The 19,126-nt window shown below is 41.8% G+C and overlaps 2 protein-coding genes across 4 annotated transcripts in view; one reads left to right on the top strand and one right to left on the bottom strand.

Moving 5' to 3' along the window:
* Window positions 1-998: 998 nt before the first annotated feature.
* On the bottom strand, window positions 999-12,947 carry RABL3 (RAB, member of RAS oncogene family like 3). Of its 2 annotated transcripts, none has more exons than XM_075166375.1 (8): window positions 12,843-12,947; window positions 12,360-12,403; window positions 11,002-11,131; window positions 7,964-8,078; window positions 6,263-6,413; window positions 5,505-5,576; window positions 4,408-4,446; window positions 999-1,765 (listed from the first exon to the last, which is right to left on the bottom strand). In XM_075166375.1, the coding sequence occupies exons 1-8, from the start codon at window positions 12,886-12,888 to the stop codon at window positions 1,700-1,702; spliced, it is 663 nt and encodes a 220-aa protein (XP_075022476.1). In that variant the 5' UTR covers window positions 12,889-12,947; the 3' UTR covers window positions 999-1,699. The 2 variants fall into 2 exon arrangements, with proteins under 2 accessions (XP_075022476.1, XP_075022468.1); XM_075166367.1 differs by having other exon boundaries at window positions 12,312-12,403; window positions 12,843-12,946.
* Window positions 12,948-13,181: 234 nt separating this feature from the next.
* The window catches only part of GTF2E1 (general transcription factor IIE subunit 1), a 54,910-nt gene continuing 48,965 nt past the window's right edge, over window positions 13,182-19,126 (top strand). For both annotated transcript variants that reach the window (XM_075166354.1, XM_075166344.1), the window contains exon 1: window positions 13,182-13,280. The gene's annotated coding sequence lies outside the window, so the exon portion shown is untranslated. The remainder of the gene's footprint in view (window positions 13,281-19,126) is intronic.

The following is a 19,126-nucleotide window of genomic DNA, read 5'->3' as shown; positions in this document are numbered from 1 at the left end:
CTTGCTTGTTCCGCTCTGCAGTTCCTTGGGAACTGGAGGGAGCCCAGATCCGATTACCCTAAGACAGCATCTGACCTTGAGAAAATAATTCCAGCTTTCATTGTCAAAGGAGCAGAGAGAGACATTGGTGCTGTCACGAGCTGCATACCAGACACGGGTTATCTGCTATGAGTTTTTCGGTACCTTATTTTCCCTGGTTATAAAGTAAATGTAAACTAATAAACTATTTCATACAGGCATCTAAAAAACTCACTGCACTCATGCTTGCAAATGCTCCAAGACCTTTCTGGAAATGGCCTAAGGAAAAGCAAATTAACCATATTTTTAGTAAGTTTGACTGGTGCACCTAGCTGTCATTTTTGTGCCTGATTAGCGGCAATAGGCAGTTTTCCATTCATTTCCAAGCAGCTGCTAGAGAAAAGCTGCAGGCAGATGTAATCTGGAGACTGCAGAACTCTGCTCGCTGTCAATTTCACACCAGCATTTTACTTTCCTCTATCCCCATTTATTATTAATCTCTATTTATGGCTAACTCCAGCTCTTAGTCAGCCTTTGCCAGAGGCTCAACCATTAGAGGTAACTGCGAGGAAGGAGGGAAAAGAAGAACCTGCCATAAATCAGGCTTTTACCACTCCATATAACTATGGGGAGGTGAGAAACCGTGGAAAGCTTGGACTATTTAGGAAAACAACAGCTTGCACAGTAGATCAGACCAGGTCAAGTCTCCTTTATCCTTAGTTCTAAATATGAAAAGGAAACATCCCTATCACAGAACTTTACTTCTAGTCATGCTCAGTTCCTACTTTTTACAGGGCTTTATATTCCTTTTAAATTTCTGTCCATTCTAATTCAGAAGATGTTCTTACATTTCCTGTTTTCTGAATCCGTAAGACCATGTCACATTTGTGCCAAATAAGCACTGTATAAAACCATACTTTTTCCATCAGCTTTCAATGCATTGCCTTTTAATTTAATATTAAGAACAAGACCACACTCAGTTATGAAAAGATAAACAGGAGTACCTGATTTACTTTGAACTCTCCAAAGTAAACAATTTTAATTTAAGCAGCAGAATTAATACCACTTTTTTTCTACTTATGATTTTCTTTTTAAGGCTTCAAATCTTTTTTCAACTCTTGCCTATTTCTTTTATCCCTTTTGATAGGGCTGAACAGTGTGTTCCAGGTGAGACAACACCATACATTTAATGAAGGCATTCTATTATTTTCCAGACTATTCCTTACCCATCCTTACATTTTGCTCACTTGTTTGTTCTCTTCACTGTAAATGAGAAGCCCACTCAGTGTCATCTTTCCTTGAGAGATAAGATGAATGTAATTCATTGCAAAGACTGTCCGTAAGTTTTCCAAAATGGAGACAGAGGTGTCACATATACGTGCTGTGTATGATAAAGTTTCCCACAGCAGTGTGAGAGGCATTCAATTTATTGCACACTTTCCCCAAATGTTCCCATATATCCAGGCAGCCTGCAATCCTAAGAAACACTCTAGGCTTCAGATTAGATTTTTTGAAAATCTTCCCCAAGTCTTTTGCAGCAAAAGTAGCTTCAGCAGTCTACCCGGCCAAAGCATAATATCATTTTACTCTGCTTGACATAAGCATTATTGTCTTGAAGCATCCAGTCGGAACGGGAATGTCGTCAGGAACTCGGAGGAGTCATCTTCCACTTCTTCAGCATTCAATCATAATGAAGGCTCTTCAGTGTTCCCCCTCCAAACCTTTTCCTTTCAGAGAAGCCAGGAATCTAGAGACAGAAAAGGTAAGTTGTCATGTCAGAATCGGCATAAGCTCCCTCTAGCCCACATTCGAGTGCCTGTTACCAAGCCAACTGCAACAATGCCTTCCTCTTCCACGCCGTCTCCTGAATCAGGACTAAAACGCTTCAAGCTTACTGCTAGAGGAGCACCATCCAGTTAACAAGATGCAAAACTTGAGTATGGCTCATTTGTTCTATGGAGCTCCTTAAGGCTTTTTGGCAAAGGTTACAATGATAGCCTTAACTTCTTGGGCAAATCCTAAACCAGTTAATTACAGATTTCAAAGTCCGTATTTCCCCCCAGATTCAAATGCATACAAGAATTTCTCCTCCATTCATTTTTAAAACTATTAAATAGTATTACCAACTTCTATTAAACAGCTGTTGAGACTTTATGCAGCACTTCACTGGTAGTTGAAAGTACATTTTTATCAATTGCTGAAAGCTTTAAGAAAACCATCAGAATAGAAATGGCTGCAACAATGCAAAGGATTAGCACTCCTGCTTTTGTAGCCCATCTGTAGACACTGCTTACACCGTGACAATGAATGCTTACAAAGAAAATCTACTTGAGACCACCAGAAGCTTCTCTGGCTTAAGGGTATTTCAAACAGATTTGCAATCCAATGCACCTGTGAATCCCCCAAAAGAAAGAAATGCACTGCTTTCTAATACTGATGTCTGTCCTATTGGTGGCATCATAAAACTATTTGATTACAATCCAGAATAACTTTTAGATATCTAACTACATACAAGCAGAAACAGCAGACCCAGTAAACACATCCTGCCAAAACAATTCCACACTCTCATAGGAAATACAGTATATTAAAACAGAAGGTGTCAACCAAGCACTACAAATCACGCCAGGAGAACATGGGCACATATGGATGGCATGGGACGAAAATGTCATTTACAATACAAAGTAGATTGCTTAGATTACACAGTTCATTAGTAAACTGAGAAAGCTAAAGAGCTTACCCAAAATAAAAGTCCACTAAAAACCCCACAATTTAAATTTAGTTAGGGTTTTCAGGCCCCAAATTCAAACAGATATGCAAGGTATTCATTCAGGAATTATTTTGTTCATCTCTAAAAAGCAATCATCTCTAAGGGAAAAATCAGGCAGATTTTTGCACAAAGGTTCGTCTCATCAAAACTGCTTTGGGAATTCAAAAAGGAAAAATGCAATCATTATAACTAAAAAGTAGCAGGACACCATAGCTAAAAACTTATCCGCTTCAGCATTTTTTATATCAAAGTCACTGATTAAGAGTAACAATTATTTATTTATCAGAGATCTGATCGAAGTCATAGCTACCAACAATTTCAAACTTATCATTCTTTTAATCCTGAAGAAGTCTATAACAGAAATACCTCAAAACACGAGTGATCGAAGAGACCTATTGTAGAAAACCCACAAACACATTTGTAAGATTTACATTAAATAGATAATTTCAAATAATAACATTAAGAGGTTATAATGAAATCTCCAATTCCCATTTGGATTTTGTCTCTTTAAATATGACTGTTCACTACTTAAGATTTGTTTTAAGCTTTTGAGCTGTTTTCAGTGAGGCAGATGAAAGTAGTCATCAGAAGGCTGTAATCTTTGGCACGCAGCCATAAGAAATATAAAGTTAATCCCTGGCTAGCCACTAAAAATGATCAAATAAGAAAAATAAAAATCTTACATCATGCATTAAAGACAACCAGCACACAAGCGGATTTCTGCATTAAGCTATTATCCCCATGAAAGGGAGACTTCCTTTCACTAGAGTGTGGGGAGGAGGGGAGAGGGAAGGAAAAAAGGCATCATGCAGAACTGAGAGAGGGAAAAGCGAATTTATTTTTAAAAGGCATAAAAACACGCTCAAAGAAAGTAAGCATTTCATAATTTCTGACTATTTTTTTCCCCCACTCTCCCTAAGGGGCTTTCAGCACAGCTACATCTAACGATACATTTGATTGTATTTCAGTGGTGCTATTCACGGTAATTTGCAAGCACCTCACAGATATGGTAAGTGGAACCTCGCTACTACCCGCATAGTAGACTGCACACGGGAAGGTGGGGGGCACAAAAGTTGAAGTGGCCTGCCCAAACCAGGAGAGTCGTTTTTCTAGTTCTTCACCAACTGTACTAAAACCAGTTAATTCAGACATGTAGGAATGAATTACAAGTTGGTATCATTACAGGCTGCCATTTTCCTTGTGGCTCCACTGGTTCTATGAGAACTACCTGTACAAAACATAAAATGCTAGTCCCAGCTGTGCAAAAAAAGCCCTTTCATTGACTTTCGGAACAGCATCTCTGGCCTAAATCTGCAACCAAGCAGCCTGAAGCTGACAGATCTGAAAGAGATCATATTTGCCCATTTTACCTCACTCTTGCAACTTCTACTATGTTAGCACACTTAATTATTTCACTGCCAATCACATTACAGACAAACACTTCAGCTGACAAGAGTCAGCCATTTTTCTATCCAAAACAGCTGTGCTCCCACAGATTTAAAAATTCAATTACCAGCACAGATTATCATTTAAGTCACATGAAGCCCATGTTTTAAAGAGGACTCTGTCAGCAGTTCACATTACACAGGGAGAAATAAAAAAAAGGAGGAAAAAAGACAAACCTGATTGCCATCTCTTAAGAAGTATCTCTTCTCTATGACCTGGGAAAAACAGAGAATGATCTTAGCTGGCACAGCATATGCATAATCTCAGATTCCACTCAACACATGTGACCACTGAAACTCACTGCTAGCTGGGACAAGATCTGAACCCATGTCCCCTGCTCCAGGCCTATTGTTTAAGTGCATAGAAGGAGTTGCCACCTCCAGCCATTCTTAGTAAAGCTGTGTTATCCTCAACTTCCGCACAAATAATTTAGTTAGCCCTCTTTAGTAATGGGGGTGATGATTTGGGTGTCTCCTTACTGCATCAGAATCAATCATTCCCACCATTCCATGCAGGCGCCGCAGTTCTGAGCCCTAGCACTAGCACAGGCTCATTCTGCAGGTGCATAACCACGCCAGTGGTTGCGAGCAGCCCCTGGGCATAGGTGATGCTCCAGAAGAGGTAGCCTGACTCGCTCGCTGAGAATGATGCACAAACTGTCCGTGCTGAAGGATACCTATGGAGACAGTACCATCAATCCAAGAATCAAAAAGTGATTTGTATCACCCTGTACAATCTACACCCTCCTCCAAAGAAAATTCAGGCCAGATTTCCTCTAAAGCATAATCTGTTACAGGAGGTGATCTCTTTGTCCAGGGGACGTTTAAACCAGAGCATTCCTTCTGTCATTTTCAAAGTAGGCCTTGATGCTCTCTGGTGCAGGAAGGGAGAGTAATATGCCAAATTTCTTAATTCCTAAGGTTTGCTTTAATCAGGAGCTAACCATAGTCTTGTAACTCCCCACATTACCACCTTAGCACACTGCAAACCCTCTGGCCTCCCAAAGGACTCCAAAAGCATATGCAAAGCGTCTTTGCACATTTGTGAGTTCTTTTTCATTGGTCTACGCAGATCAAGAATCAAACCTTCAAACAGATCAGCTATTTTCTGGAGGTTTACAAAAGCAGACCAATCTTTGGCCTCCCCACGCCTGGCTTGAACCAACTCAAAAAATGGAACGTGAAAGGAGCAGCTAACTGTTGTTCCATGTTCACATCACAGACAGTGTTCAATACATAGAACAATAAAACATAATTTAATTGACTTGACTTACCTTATCAAAAAACCTGCTTAGCTTGACAGCGTTGGATGAACCTGCAGCCAGGTAACGAGGATTGGTACAATCCTAGAACACATAAAAGACAACAACAAACCAAGCACAAGGAAATCAATGCAAGGAAGCCATACACATGGAAATCAACATACCCTTTCCCCTGACACATGCACATGCAACCAGCTAGGGAAAACACTGTATATCTGCTGATTTCTGCTCCACAGTCATTGGAGGGAAAAGGACAACGTCTGTTCTGTGAATCAACTGGAGAATTCTAAGTGCTCCCCTATGCACTCCATGTCTTCCTTCTGCCACCAGCTACAAAGTCAGCTAATAATTTGTACAGGCTACACATGAGATTGTGCACGCGTGTGTATGCATGTGTGTGTATATGTAAGCATTCACACATATATATTTTTATACATATATATACACATTATATATACATATATACAAATAAAGTGATCTTGATGTTTCATTCAAAGATAGTCTGTCAGAACTAAGAACGAGAAAACTCAACTCCCAACCATCAATTCTAAGCTTTAGTGACCTTATCTTACACCCCCTATACCTCCCTATATTGAAACAAAGACGATCTTTTCATCAAGCAAGGGGGATGGCCAATCAAAATGTGTGTGACTCCAGCATTACTGAGAAAATCTCCAAAAGCCCGATTTTTGTAACAACATCTTTACTTACTAAAAATCAGAATCACTCCCATATAAAAGAAAAATAACTCTGGTGACAAGGATACTAACCAAATTTATCTCTTCAGCGTTGAAATCCTCAGCCAAGAAAGCTGTTCTGGTCAAAACTTCATTCCGCTTAGTTTCTGGGATTTGATCCAGCTTAGTTCCTATTACCAGCAGTGGAATCTGGTTATCAGCAAACTGGTCACGGTCATAGTCACTGATGAGGGAAACAAATACAATTCTGAATGAAGTGATGGTCATGTCAGTGGGCACAGGGGTGCCATCAGCTCCCCTGTCCCTTTCAAATAACGGTCATTTATTTATCAAGGGTCGTTATTTATCTAAGTGAGAATGCGCTGTATCTGTAAATTAAGGAAGGGCTTCTGCATCTAAGTCACTACACAGGGATTCAAAGAAAAGAGAAAAGAAACCACATGAGTTGGATTTCTTCTCAGCATAGATGAACCGCAGAAGAAATGCTAACACAAGCAGGAAAGAAACAGGAATTCCAGTATTGTACCAAGTGTATGCAGCCACCAGAGACAGATCAGGGAGCTGGCATCTCTGAACATCTAAAGTTCCTACTTTTTAAGGAGGGACAATGAAATAAATTGCAACTGCGAAACACTACCCCTTTCCACCTTAGATCAACGAGGGTTGTAATAACAACTCTGTGGTGGCAAGTTACTAATTCTTTTACATTCAAGTAAAGGTAGCCACTACAAGTCGAATTCCAACAAGCTTTGATTCAGATATGAATAATGATCAAAGATAGCCTTTATAAAATAAATAATATTGCAATTAAATGTCATCACAAATCCAAGCTCCAATCATTCCCCTCACACTTGTCTTTCACTTTTACCTGAACCGAGATTTCTAGAAAGTAATTTTACAACCAACAGCAACAACTTGACTAAGCGATTGCTAGTGGCTGAGCATCTGTCCCTGACAGAAGTTAAGCTTTTGGAAATTAAAACAATTGTGAAGAACCTGTACGTGGAAAAACTGGAGAAATTTGCAATTTATATAGTGCAAGCCCTCTTTCCCTTCTCCCATGTTTCTACAGAAACACCTGTGTACCAGCACAGGCAGATAAACAACTGATATTCTTCCCACAAAAAGCTACCCCTTATTATTGCTTCCCTGCTCATGTGTGAGGTTTATCAATGATATTAAAACCTCGACTACATGTATAACAGGAGCACAGAGATACAGGAGGAAGCACTTGACAAGATGTTGGAAAGCTAGTTATGAACAGGCTGTTTAAACAGAGTTTTCTAAGCTCTTTCTTAGCCACACTCCTGAAATAATTCCCCCACCGCCCAAAACAAAAAATAATTAAGTGAACTTCCTCAGTCTTGGTGGATTGAGGAAAAGCCTTTTGGAACAGAGACATGCCATCCCATGACACTTCCTGTACAAGGGCTTTGCACGTCTCAGTACAGAGACACAAGTCTTCAGGTATCAGGGACTGGACCCATTCTCACAGAGGCCTCAGACAAATGAAGGACGCAGTAAACATCTTTTTCCTTACAGCAAGGTCTCTGCCATACAGTTTGGGAATTTACTGGCAGAATGGCCTGACTGGCAGTGTAAAACAAAAAGAACAGCGATTTTCTTTGATACCTCCCATTTTTTTCTTTTCTCTTAAAAGTCTAGCCACATCTAATTTCGTGTGGACTTCAAGTAGCCTTAGGGATGAACAAAGACTTCCATAACAGCTTGGAATTATTGTGTCTTAACCCTGCATGCATGTTTTTCACTCACCCATTTGTTACGAGAACTCCTGTTGGAGCGACATCTCTGTTGAGTGCTTCCAAAGACCAACGATACAAATTCTGGGATGATTTCTTGTTGGTTAAGTCATGCACTAAAATTATCCCTAAAGTGAAAGAGAAGGCAGCAAGATGCAATTTAATGATATAAATGTATTTTTCCTTATCTTACCAAAATGACATCTGCAGGTTCCCAGATATCTGAGAATGAAGAAAGAGAAATGTAATCGGTTCAGTTACAGTGAATGAATAAAGCTGAAAATATCAGGATGCAACAGTTTTTTTAAAGCTGCTTATCAGGAATTGGATAAGAGCTAAGAGAAAAACCTCATGAAAGGAGGAAACAAACAGCCACCTTAGGGTTTAATCTGCAAGAGACTTGCAGGCATTCCCTGATTCTTCCCTGTCTAGTCCTAATGATACTGAAACTCTGTGTTATTGCAGCAGAGAATTTAGCCTTTCTCTGTTTTACCTAATTGGTAAACATAACTATCTTTTTGTCACGCCATCTAAGAAGTCAAAAGGCTGTTTCTTTGTTTCAAAGAGTTTAGAGAACACTATTGCTTTCCAGCATTTTCAAGAACTAATGCTACATACTTGGAGGTATCCCAAGGGGAAACAGACTCCGATAAACTTTCACAGTCCACCAAATGGCTGGTAGAAACATGAATTAATAAGATTTCATGTATTTAAGATTAAGCTTCTAGCATTTTTCATTACCATGATCCTTCAAAATCATGAGATAGAAAAACAGCCAGCCAAACTTCCTAGCTGTGCTATTAACAGACACCCACTTCTGATAACCACACTTCCTAACTCAATTACCAACTCCTGCTAGCAAATGTCTTCTATTTATTTACACCTTCTGCAACCTGTGGAACGATCCCACTTCCTCCAGACTTCAAACCATCAAGAATTCAAGGACAAAATGGAATTATACCCCTTATCTTCATCAGCATTCGTTCTCAACACACTTCACAGCCCACAGGTGGAGAAAACTTACTAATTTAATCTTTCACCTTAACTCCCAAAGGTGCCACCCCCTGTACACACTACGAACAAACCACATTTCCACAAACATTCTCCACTACCCCACACAACTGTGCACAGACTCTCCTATGAGAGTTCCCAGCATATCACAACCATAGCCCTATTTCAAAGCATTTATCTCAGTAACAGCATAAAAAGGCAACTCAACTGCGTGTCCACCCCCAGCATAGGGAGAAAAAGCCTGATACAACATAACTTGGCCTACAGCAACAGATTCAGAGGCTGCGTAATCTGTAGGAAACACTCTCCACCTCCAGACGCTCTTCCTCGGTTATGTTTTTGATTGGTCAGTTCCCTTATCTGCTTCATTGAAAACCTACACAGTTAGTTGCACCAGCAGAAAAAGACTATGTCAACATCAAAAAAGGGCAGGCAGGACCAATGACTACTCAAGGAAATGTTCCTCCCCCATTAAGGTCTGCAAGCCACAGCCTTACTGCCTAGTCACTGTCCTAGACTATCACAGTCCACACACCAGATGCAGGGACACCAAAGCAGAAGATCTGCAGTCAAACCAAAAGCAAACCGTACCTAACCTTGTCAACAGCCAAGTCTCACTGACAGCCTGCACAGATGCTGCCACAACCAAGCATTAACTGCCTTTTGATCTCAGGTTTTCAGACCACTGCAAGGCCAGAAAGCACAAGCAGTCAGGCAGAAGGAACGCATTCATCGTCTCTTCTTAAATCAGGTCAAACAGAGGCAATTTGTGAGACAAGCTCTAATGAAGGAATTATCTAATGAAAGAAACGAGAGCCAAGGCTAACTACCAAAGTCAACAGTTTTCATATGCAAGCTGCCTAATAATATCTTTTGGGCAGTAGAGATAAATAACTCTATTTTAATAACCTCATCAATTATAATTCAGACACATAAGTTCAAGATCTCATCTCCTAATGGGCCGTTCTAGGATATTTCCAAGTCTGACCCACACTCACTGGCATACTGTGGATTTGGTGTCAAAAAGAAATACCTTTTTTTTCATATACCAAAGAGGCTTGCTTTGAGGGCACAACTCAACTCAAGCCTTATTTACAGATGTCTGGTTAACAATATAAGCAAGAGGTACCTACACACATTTTTCCTCCTGGGAAAGCAGGAAGAAATAATGAGTTAAATAATCACAGAGCAAAAATGTTTATTGTATGGCTAAACACATTATTGAAAGACCCTCAAATGACTGGGAACAAGAAATGAAAATCAAACAGAACATTTGAGACAGATTTTCAGAAGCAGTTGTTAATGTGGTATACATCTATTTTTAGTGAACTACCCTTGGATGCCAAAAAGTAACAACTGAAATACTGCATTAAGTTCATAATCTCTTATTTGCTCTTATTAGTGGTACAGATGAACTACTAGGCCTTTTAAGTCAGTATCTCAACAGAAGGCATAAAATACTACTTTCTATCTACAGCAAGTTGCAAGATTCAATTATTAAAAATAACTTGGCAAATTAAATGAGCAGAGGCAAGATGGTTATCAGCATATTGCAATTTTATGGGAGAACAGTTCAAATTTGCCAGGGTAGCATATAACTATGAAAGTTCATATCAATTCAAGTAATTAATTCCCTGCTGTAGGTTTTGGAACCGAACAGACAAGAAAATATAAGTCATATTTCTGCATGTATATCGGGCCTGTAAAGGTGAAGGCAACCTTTATGTCTGCAAGTGTAGCTGGAAGGGACCCCACTGCAACTTCAAAGACTCCCTGCTGCGCCAGCTGCACAAGACTGAAGTGAAAGGCTGATGAAGCTCATCTGCACAGGTTTGCCTAAAATAGCTTTCCAGTTCAAAACTGAATCCATAAAGTTCTGCCTACGAATGGTATCAGGCTTTTTCCCTGTATAAATGTACTGAAATCAGAAAAGAGAATAATATAGCCCTCAGCCAGACTTAAAGGAATCGTGCCTCAGAACCAAGAGACAGCTCGTAACAGAAACAGTGATAAAACCAGGTTTACCCCAAGCAAACTTACCGTTCAGCAAGTTATAAAATACTGCTCGTGTGCTTTTCACACTAGTGGCACTACCCACTGAACCGCCAACATCCCACAGCTCAATGTAGTACGTCTTCTCTTCTGGAGTCCCTTCTTTGTAGTCATGGATCTGATGAAAAATTCACATCATACATAACCACAGCACCAGCTCACAGGAATTAATCCACACAACGCTTACACATTCAGCTGAAAGGATTGTTGTACTTGGATAGAAATTTGCAATTCTCATTTTCACACCATTTCAAATCTCTCAAGTAGAAGAGAGATGGAATGAGTCAAGCAGTGGATACCGCAGCTCTTACATGAGGCGGAGCTTGGCGAGTCAGCAGGGAGTATCTTTTCCACCTCAATATTAACAAACCTAATGCCTCATGATGTGCTTAGAAATAGCATGTTGCTAAAGCAGATGGAAAAAGTAAGATCATGACTTCTTACAGTTGTTAAAACCCACATGGTAGTCCTGCAAGAATATTAACACAGGTGACCACATCGGATTCCAACCAACCACATCTTTTTCCTCTGCAAATTCTCATTGACATCTCAACTGAATTAATCAACCAACAATTTTTACCCCAGGATCTGCCAGGTAGTTTTGCTCCACAGTCAACTAGGATTGCCATGTTTCTTTTCCCAAATTTTGGAAATATATTTCAGCATTCTTTGAGATGAAACTCATAGATAGTAAGACAGAATCATAGGTTAGGATAGCATTTCAAGGAAAATACAGCAAAGAGCGATGAAGGAAGAAAGCATTTATCACCACCCCACGAGGACTGTAGGTTGGACTGAAAAACTATTAGGTGAATATTATCATTCCTCTAACAGCAGGTTCTGCAATAAGCAGAGGGGAAGAGAAGCAACCCTACGGTCACGCTCAGTACCCTCAAATTAAACAAGCAAATTGTTTTTCCCCAGTATGTTTGGCTGACAATTTCATTGTGCATTAAGTGTTTCTCAGGGAAGTGTGCTTTGAGTTCTGTGCCTTCTGACTTAAACTGGCCGCTCCATGACTTGTAACACACCAGTGGCCACTGCAGTAAGGAGAGGCGCTACAAATGACAAGTACTTTGCTTCTGACAACCTTGTAAGGTCAAAACTTGCTCACACAAGTGCTTGGCTCATATTTAATACCATTTGCTTCAAAAGATTAAGCTCTCAGCAAAAAAACCCACTGAAACACACCCTCTTTCTGAGGCGGAAAGTAATGAAAAGAAGAAAAAAAAGTCAAGGCCATTCCCTTCCCTTACACGTTAAGCTAGGGCTACCGAGCGGTCGGGCACGTCACCTACTCGAACATCCACCGAGCAGCCCACTGTCCAGGACGGGTTTCCCAATACCTGGTTTTGGCATAAGAGGTGAACAAGCGAAGATTTTCCGACACCTGCAAGTGCACACAGAGGACAGCTGCTGGGAGATCATACAAGGGCAGGTAAAAAGGCCAAGAGGTGACGGGCATAAGCACTAATTAAAGGCGGATGGTCCCGGCAGTAGTAGGTAACGGCCACCGGTCACTGCCCAACGGCCGGGACAAAAGGGAAAGGGAGGCAAGGAGCAAAGCCCCAAGGACCGGGGGGGGCCCTGCACTCCTGGCCCAGGGGACACGACCGGAGGCGGGCAGGACAACGCAGCGCGGGCTGCCGCCGGGCGCTCCCCGACAGGCGGCGAGCGGGGTGGGCGGAGGGGCCGGGTGAGGGACAGACGCACCGCGCATGCGCCGCCCAGGCACCTCCGGAGGGGAGGGGGACGCCCCCCGCCCTTGCTGTGCGCGCGCGTATTCGGCGGGGTGGGGGGGTGGCGGGGGGCGGGGGAGAGACACTCACCGGAGTCGCCCAACACCAGCACCTTGACCCTCTCCAAAGCCGCCATCTTACTCCGCCTAGCAACAACCCCGCAGACCACCGCCCTCTCCCGGCGCCGCCAATCGTAGCGCACGCTTCACTCAGCCTATTGGCTGTCGGCTCGAGCTACCGGCGTCGCTTTCACTCTTGATTGGTTTAACTCATGTGAGGGCGGGAACGGTAGGGGCTCTACGAAGACACGATTGGCTCGTTTTCCTGTCGCTCACCGCTCAGCCATCGGTGGGGGTATGCGTGCCGGGCACGGCGCGGGGGTGGTACCGCGCACGCGCGGCACGCGGAGCGCCGTTCGGCGAGGCGCTCGGCGCCCTGCTGACGCCACAGGCGCGCGCGGCTCTGACGTGACCTCGCGGAGCTGCCGAAAGCGCCGCCCGGAGCGGGGAGAGCTGGAAGCGGCGGCAGGTCAGTGCCGGCCCCGGGGTCCCCCCGCCGGGCTGCGCCGTCCCGGAGCCAGTGGCAGTCCTGGGCGGGGACTCAGGCGGTGCCGCAAGGGGAAACGGCCGGGCGCCCTCTCCCCCCGCCCCGGGGCCCCGCCGCGATGGGCGGCGGATACCTGCGGCCCGCGGAGGCCCCCGGCCTGGCGCTCCGTCCCTCCAGTTGTTTTGGGTGCTGCTGAGAGGCCGGTCACGCCGGCACCGCCCGCGGGGCTCCGTGCTCCCCGCACGTTGTCCGGCTTCGCCGCTGCCTTGGGGCCCGGCTTCGCCTTCGGCTCCAAACCACCGCCTGCCTCTCCTCGTGTGCTGTTCGTGGGGGTTTGCTTGCTTGTTTTTTCAGGAAATACTGCTGAGCCTCTCAAGTCGCTTGTCCTACAGCAGCCTACACAATCGGGTGTTTAAAACTCGACACATAGAAGTGGGTAGGGAATAGGAAGCTGTGCAAATAGTATAAGGGGTTCTCTACTTCGCTTGGCTTTAAAGCTTAGTCTGCTACTATAGTCTAGGAAGTCTGCGCAACTTGTAAATTGAAGGAAGCTGCAAGATTATGGGAATCTAGGAGTAATTGACACTGTAAGAAATCTAGGGTGCGGTGAAATGAGCTGGATGTATTGAGTCAACAGCCTGCTGCTGTCAAAGGGGACATCTTTAAGCTCATTCCTTTGTGCCACGTTTGGCCATCGGCTAAGCCCATACAGTGAAACCGTTCAGTTCTCTAGGTCAGCAAGATATTTTCTTTTTGAGCATTAGTTTTCTTCTGGCTTTATGAGTTTGCTTGTTCCCTGAGAAGCAGATGAACATCACATCTCATAATGGCACTAAGCTGTTAAATGAGTCCAACTGTCAAACTTGTGTCATTGCAAGTGGCCCAGAATGAATAAGGAAGATTGGCATTCTGAAAAGGGTGTACAGCAGTGCACAGTTAAGGTACATTTTCGTGAAATATAGGTGGTTTAATATTTTTCAGCCACAAAAGGTGGAGTTTCTTCTTTCATCTCTTCCCCTGCACTGGCATCCTCTCACATCTGCTGGTTCTGTTGTTCATCAGACTTTTCCACTAGCTGATTAAACCGTCAAAAAACCTAGCAAAAGGGAGAAGAAAAAAAAAAAAGATAAGGTATTTTTCTGCCTTCTGGTGATGCAAATTGGTGCACAGGAAGGTCTTCTGAGTGCCAGAGCTGGCACGGGAGAGGGCAGAGCCACGTGCTTGGGAGAGGAGCAAATACCCTTCTGGCAGCATTAAAGGATGGTAGGAGTTTCATTCCTACCTTCCGCTTCCTCTAAGATACTATTTACAGCTCACTTTCACACAGGATGCTTTAGGGAATTCTTCTAAACAAGAAACTACATGAATTAAAGCTAACCTGGTATCTTGTTATTTAGTTTCTCTGTTCGTTTATTGCTTATATCCACAGTATATACACTTACTTGCTACACCCTGATGCACTAAAACTTTTCTGAACCTAATACTTTCATAAATCTTTGTCTTACTTCTTTCTGGAATTCCTGGAAGTCAGACCATACCACTCACATCATCTATCATGATGAGAAGTGTGGTGGTCCAGATCTCTTTGAATCCAAGATATGAAAAACAATTACTGCTGTCTTCCTGTCAGAAACTTAACAAGGAATGCTGGGGTAAAGCCCACTGTACTTCAGTGTAATCATGACTTCTTAGGCTTGATATTTGTGAGAAATGCTCTTACTTTTTTTCCTTTAAAAAAACCCCAAAACCTTACAACTTCATTATGTGAGGGCCAATGCTGAGATGTCTCCAAAATAACAGATATTCTTCTGCTGGTATGTGTTCAAATTGAAGTGTAAATTGTAAGAGTTTCTGATGTCCATGGTTAAAATGTTCTAGTGGCTTCACATTACAATTGAGTCAATTTAACATCTTTGCCACTACATGGGGAAAGCTCACTCTTCTACCTCCCTAGCCATGCTTTCTTCCCTCTGCTTTGCATAGCTCTAGTCTCGTAACATAAATAATTCAGTTCTTGAATTTTTCCCCCTTGCCCTCCCTCCAAAATATCCTACTTTTTTTTGGCATGTTAGTTTTTCACTTTTTATCAACTTGATTCACCTTGCTACATGAATAGGCAACTGTCAAAATTAGCACAGAATAGTGGGGGTTGCAGCTGAAGGCTGGGAAGGAAAAGAAAGACTTCTTTATGGGAGGGAGAGTAGGTATAATTTGACTTAAGCTGTAACAGGAAACTGGACCTTCACTATTCTAGCCACTGAGTTTGGCCTTCCATAAATAGTGCGCTCCATTTTTTTTGCAGCTACAACTGTAAATTGTTAATTCTAATGTGCGTTTGAAGTACTTCTAAATATTACATCTGTTTGTATACATGCACATAGGTAGTCCTTTAATTTACTGACATCTTGCTGTTGCTTATGTCAGGTTTAGATTATGAATGTGATTGAGAATTACACCCTGAGCCTGCATTGTTCAGTTTCTGCCTTGCATGGTCAGACCTTGTGGCCTTATCATGTGTGGTTCCATATATTTTTACTTGTGAAATTAGCTGAAAATGTCCTAATTTCAGCACAGCCCTTCAGCTTTTCTGTGTGCAGCTGCAGCACAAATTTTCATCTTTGATACCTGTGGCCTTTTGGTTTCAGTTTATGGAATGCCAACAAGAAGGTAGGATTTGAGTGAAAGCAGATTGTTCTTTTCTCCTTTAATACTTCGGGGCAGGTCTTGCAATGAGAATACAAGATTTCTCATCAAGATGTAGTGCAGAAGGAAGGCTGAGCAGCAGTGTTCTGGAAGTCTCCAGGGAATGGAATTCAGTAAGCTTTTGATAAAATGCTAGAAGACTTCGGGTTTGTGAAGTGGGATAAAGGCAGTTCTGGATAATAGGGACATTTGCACAGATCATCCACTCACTACAAAGAAAGATGAAAAAAAGCGGACTTGAAAATGGAAGTTTCTGTGCCATTTTCCATTTTCTGGAAAGGATGAGTAGTGTCTGAGGTTACATTGTACAGACATTTAAAATCTTGACAGCATGTTTTCCCACTGTAGTTCTGAAATTTGTGCCTTCCCTCCCTGTACTCAGGAAGATTCAGAATCACTCCTCTCAGCTTAACCTCATCTTCTGGAAGACAGGATTTTAAATTTTATTAGAGTGAGAGACTACAAAACTAGGATCTGGTGTTTGCAAGTGACTGCTGGAGTGGGATATGGGTATACACTGGCTTTTGGAAGCCTGTCATACTTGCCACGTTTACAGGTGAGGGACTCTTATAATCTGATTTTGATTTTTCCTGAAGAAACTGTGTCAGTGGTGCAAGCAAGTAATTGTTTTTTGCCTTTTTTTAAAATCCTATGGCAGAAGCCTGCAGAAATGTTTTCCAAACAAATTAGCAAAACCTGATCTCAAAGATTTAGTGAAAAAGAGCACTAACAATTTAAATTAGATGTGGGGAAAAATAGGAAGCACGTTTCTAAGTGTGAACAGTATGTCTGATAGACCTGGGTTCCCAGCCAACCCTGCAACTCCAAGTTTTCCTCCAAAAGAGATCTAGGGTGTTATAAAGGGTTTGTATACTCAAATGAGTCTGAAGAGCAGTCTGCTTCCTTTTTCAAGATCCTGCTTTTAAAATGTTTACCATGTCAAATATAGGAACAGTGAGACTTCATTAAATTTTTTGAGGTAAAATTACCAGTGGAATTAATATAAGCCTCAAAGTTATATGTTAAAACAATGTGATGTTAATTTGCAGTATTGGATAAAAATTCAGGTTAATTCACTGGCCAACTTTGTTTTCATAACTTGTAGTTCTAGTGTCATCTACATTGTGGCTTCTAGGTATCACCTTTTTAGCACTTTTCGTCTTTTGTCTCAGCTTTAGCCAGGAAAAGCAGGAAGAAAAACAGATCCAACATCCTTAGCACAATTCCTGTTTGAGTTTGCAAAAGAATTCTTGAAATGTTTGTACATAGAGAAGAAGAGTTCAGTTGCTTTGGTGTTGTATCAGGAAAGTCCTGACCAGTGGAGATGTTTGCTCAGTTGAATTTCTGGCTTCGATATAGTCTTTGGTTCCATCATACTGAATGTTTTTTTGCGGTCACTTGCTCTCCTCTTGGTTTCCTTTCTGACATCTCTAGTTCTGCTCACGACCTACACCTCATGCATTTTACTTAACCGGAGGTATGATCTCCATTTTGCAGGCTGTACCCTGAGTTTGTTCACCCAACAGATCTGAGTGTATTGTGTAACTGTAGGTCTTTCTTCCCAGTGTTGTCTTTTATAGCCACGTCAATAATTATTCTTACATTTAGAGCAAATTTTTTAAAAAAACAAATGTGTATTTAGGGTTGCTGATCTACTTTCCTCCTATACTGATAATACTGAATTGTATTCACGTAATTACCCAGAGCAATTCCCCAACAGCTGTCTCTTTTAATAAAGCCCATGTTTAAATTTTGAAATTTTTCTTTTGGGTGTTTCTGAATGTCATGCTGTCCAGCGTGCTTTATTATTGGTGCTGTAGGTGCTTACTGCGGAGTGGTGTATCTTGGCTATTGTTTTTCTTTTTTTTTTTTTTTTTCCCTGACAATGTCCCTTGATGTTCATACGTTATTAAGGTCAGTACAGACAGTATTATGAAACAGATGCACGTCCATTAAAACCTTGTTAGGAGATGTTATCATATTTCTTTGCACACGTAATTAATTCAGGCTTGACTTAATGCCTCGATGGAAGGTGAAATTGCTGCTCAAGGATGCAGTGGTAAAGTCCCCTGCTTTTGAATTTTAAACTGCAATTCTTGTGGCACTGGAATACAACTTGTGAGCTGGATCGCTGTCTGTCTTGCCTGGTGAAAGGTAGTAAGGATTTGCAGCTCATAGGCTGTAGCCTGGGATTATTCATGGGCCAGGTGTCAGCTTCTCCTAGAGAAACAATTTGTTAGACCCTGGCCTGGTGAGTTCTGGCAGTGGTATATGCTCGCTCTCGTGCCATCGTTCTGTATCACGTAGCTTACATGAGAACATGATTATCAAGAATGATGTTGTAAAATATGTCCTTCATCCAACCATACAGATCTAGTTTGAGGCCTTGCTTTTGATCAGTTTGGCGTTAGGCCTCAATGTAATAGGCTCTCAGATAAGGTATCCGGAGTGAAATGTGCTTATTTAAAAACACTTTTTTCCTTTTTTTGTTACAACTGATGTTCTGAAGGTCACTGTGCCCACTGCAAGTTGCGTTGCCAAGTTTTTCTGCAAGGAATTTTTAGGGGACAGTGAACTGGTGAGGAGAGAAGGTTTTTTTTGACTGGTGGATTTTGAGATCAGCACTTAAAAACCTTTTGACTTTCAGAATTTAGCTTTTAAAATCTCTTCTGGGGTGCCAGATTTTATTTAAAATTGATCTTTACATTAATGCTATACTGTGCTTAAACTCTGAATAAGATTTAATCAATTTGAATAAATAAAGGCTTCTGGCCAGCTTCTGCATTGACATTGTTTTATAGTATCAGTATGTTGCTGTCAGATTCAGTCAAAAGCAAGATTTATCTTTAAGTGACTGAAAGACTGTAAAAATACCAACAGAATGAAATTGATTTTCAAGGACAATGTCCTGTGACGGTATTCAGATTGGGTCTGACTTAGAGATTCAAAAATACTGTGTAGCTAACTCATGATGGGGCATCCTTTATTGCTAATGCTTTTACCTTTAATGCAAAGCTCTATAAAACTGTCCTTTGTGTGAGATAAATCATTAAATTATCTGGCATGCAAAAGAAAGCTAACTGACTCTAGAAATACTTGTTTCATGGTTAATTCATGCCATGATA

This window comes from Calonectris borealis, chromosome 1 (genome assembly GCF_964195595.1).
Source record: "Calonectris borealis chromosome 1, bCalBor7.hap1.2, whole genome shotgun sequence".
NCBI lineage: Eukaryota > Metazoa > Chordata > Aves > Procellariiformes > Procellariidae > Calonectris > Calonectris borealis.
Note: the sequence above shows the minus strand (reverse complement) of the source record. Positions and strands in the feature narration are given on the sequence as shown.

Bases quoted from the DNA above. Each gene is read 5' to 3' on its own strand.
- RABL3 (XM_075166367.1), bottom strand. From the start codon at position 12,888: ATGGCGGCTTTGGAGAGGGTCAAGGTGCTGGTGTTGGGCGACTCCG. The intron at 11,132-12,311 runs GTAGGTGACGTG...ATTTTTCATCAG, and splicing joins GCTGCTCGGTGGATGTTCGA to ATCCATGACTACAAAGAAGG. The intron at 4,447-5,504 runs GTAAGTCAAGTC...TGTTTTTCCCAG, and splicing joins TAAGCAGGTTTTTTGATAAG to GTCATAGAGAAGAGATACTT.